The 2,335-nt window shown below is 48.4% G+C and overlaps 1 protein-coding gene across 1 annotated transcript in view; it reads left to right on the top strand.

Moving 5' to 3' along the window:
* Nucleotides 1–2,335, top strand: part of LOC107093790 (selenide, water dikinase 1-like) — a 13,914-nt gene that overhangs the window by 6,287 nt on the left and 5,292 nt on the right. Inside the window, exons 3-4 of the mRNA XM_015389067.1 lie at nt 688–795; nt 1,053–1,207. Of these exons, the coding sequence (XP_015244553.1) occupies nt 688–795; nt 1,053–1,207 (263 nt within the window). The remainder of the gene's footprint in view (nt 1–687; nt 796–1,052; nt 1,208–2,335) is intronic.

The following is a 2,335-nucleotide window of genomic DNA, read 5'->3' as shown; positions in this document are numbered from 1 at the left end:
GGCAGGTGCCACCTGGTGATTTAGCTAATCTTTCCAGATTAATTTGTGCAGAATTCAAATTAAACTAAAGGATCAATCTGGTTAATGTCAGGTTTGGTAAAATAGAAACAAATCTGAAGAAAATAAGCGTTTTATTACTTTTATTGTAGTGAATGCTGCTCACAGACCTACTACTATGATGGAGTGGGGGACATTTTTGGAGGATAAATAAATAACTGATGAACTCACTGGTTGGCTTGAGGAGCGTTTTCTAAGGAAATAGAAAACCAACACTGAAGTTTTGCTTCTTGGTTTGTTTTAAAAATCAGAGAAAAGAAAATAATGTTTAACACTTTCCTGTTAGAAGATGCTCTCTGTCCACATTCATGTCAGCAGGAAAACCAGGGCACACTTGGCGCCCTCTGGTGGACAGATGTTGACACTACAATTTGGATAACAAAAGTTATTTTAATCATTTTCAGTGTTTTTAGAAACAACTGTCTGGTTTATCTTCATCATTTTAGACTAATTTAAAGAGGCAGCCTTTGCTAATTAATCTAAATCCTTTGATTCGTTAAAAAGCCAAAAGTCCCAAATAATTCCTACAAAACGTGGCTGAGATTTCTGAAAGCTAAAGGAGCCTCTTTCATCATTTTTTACTGTATAACTATTGTGAATTTTGAGAGGAAGCTGATCTTGTTTTTCCAGGGAAGGATTGCGTGTGCGAACGTCCTCAGCGACCTCTACGCCATGGGCATCACGGAGTGCGACAACATGCTGATGCTGCTGAGCCTCAGTCAGAAGATGAACGAGAAGGTAGGTCGAGCTCAGCGCTCCTCCAACTGGGCGCCACGTTTTATTTCTCTAATTCCTTCATTTTTATTTTGGAAACGTTTCTTTTTATGCTTCAGTCTTTAAAAAAATCTGATTTGTAAATAAATTTAAAACTAAAGCAAACATCTTATTTATTTCTAAACAATTAAGTTTAGGATTTTTTTTATTTCATTCCATCCTTTGCAGTTAAATTATTAACTGGATTAATTTCTGAGCTTATTTTGCTTCTGCGTCCCCAGGACCGGGAGCGAGTGACGCCGCTGATGATCAGAGGCTTCAGGGACGCAGCAGAGGAGGGCGGGACATCGGTGACGGGGGGGCAGACGGTGATCAACCCCTGGATCATCGTTGGAGGCGTGGCCACAGTCGTCTGCCAACCTAACGAGTTCATCATGTGAGTCACAGAAGGTTTAACTTTTATTAAAGGAAACGTTTGCAGCACATTTCTGGAGCCGATTGCTGATTAATTGATGCATTTTCAGCCGTCACTGAAATGAACCCATTAAACTGGAGCTGAGCCAATATTTACTGATCCTGTAAACCCCGCCCACCATGAGAACCAGACAGATGTGCTGCTGTCGGTTTGGTGCTAGCATGCTAACGGTTAAAGCTAATGCAGGCTAATGGTTGATTCACTGCCGTCACATGTTCTCACAGCTATTGATCACTGATCGTGTCTAACTACCACAGTCCTGAGCTGAATCTCCAGCATTTCCCTAGCGAGCAGCGGCGTTTCACCAGCGAGCACAGGCGTTTCACCAGCGAGCACAGGCGTTTCACCAGCGAGCACAGGCGTTTCACCAGCGAGCAGCGGCGTTTCACCAGCGAGCAGCGGCGTTTCGCCAGCAAACACCGGCGTTTCACCAGCAAGCACAGCCGTTTCACCAGCGAGCACAGCCGTTTCGCCAGCGAGCACAGGCGTTTCACCAGCAAACACCGGCGTTTCACCAGCAAGCACAGGCGTTTCACCAGCAAGCACAGGCGTTTCACCAGCGAGCACAGGCGTTTCGCCAGCGAGCACAGCCGTTTCGCCAGCAAACACCGCCGTTTCACCAGCGAGCAGCGGCGTTTCGCCAGCAAACACCGGCGTTTCACCAGCGAGCACAGGCGTTTCACCAGCGAGCAGCGGCGTTTCACCAGCGAGCAGCGGCGTTTCACCAGCGAGCACAGGCGTTTCGCCAGCAAACACCGGCGTTTCGCCAGCGAGCGCAGGCGTTTCGCCAGCAAACACCGGCGTTTCGCCAGCAAACACCGGCGTTTCGCCAGCGAGCACAGGCGTTTCGCCAGCGAGCACAGGCATTTCGCCAGCAAACACCGGCGTTTCACCAGCGAGCACAGGCATTTCGCCAGCGAGCACAGGCGTTTCACCAGCAAACACCGGCGTTTCACCAGCAAGCACAGGCGTTTCGCCAGCGAGCACAGACGTTTCGCCAGCAAACACCGCCGTTTCACCAGCGAGCACAGGCGTTTCGCCAGCGAGCACAGGCGTTTCGCCAGCGAGCACAGGCGTTTCGCCAGCGAG

This window comes from Cyprinodon variegatus, unplaced genomic scaffold (assembly GCF_000732505.1).
Source record: "Cyprinodon variegatus isolate N-32 unplaced genomic scaffold, C_variegatus-1.0 Scaffold447, whole genome shotgun sequence".
Lineage (NCBI taxonomy): Eukaryota > Metazoa > Chordata > Actinopteri > Cyprinodontiformes > Cyprinodontidae > Cyprinodon > Cyprinodon variegatus.
Note: the sequence above shows the minus strand (reverse complement) of the source record. Positions and strands in the feature narration are given on the sequence as shown.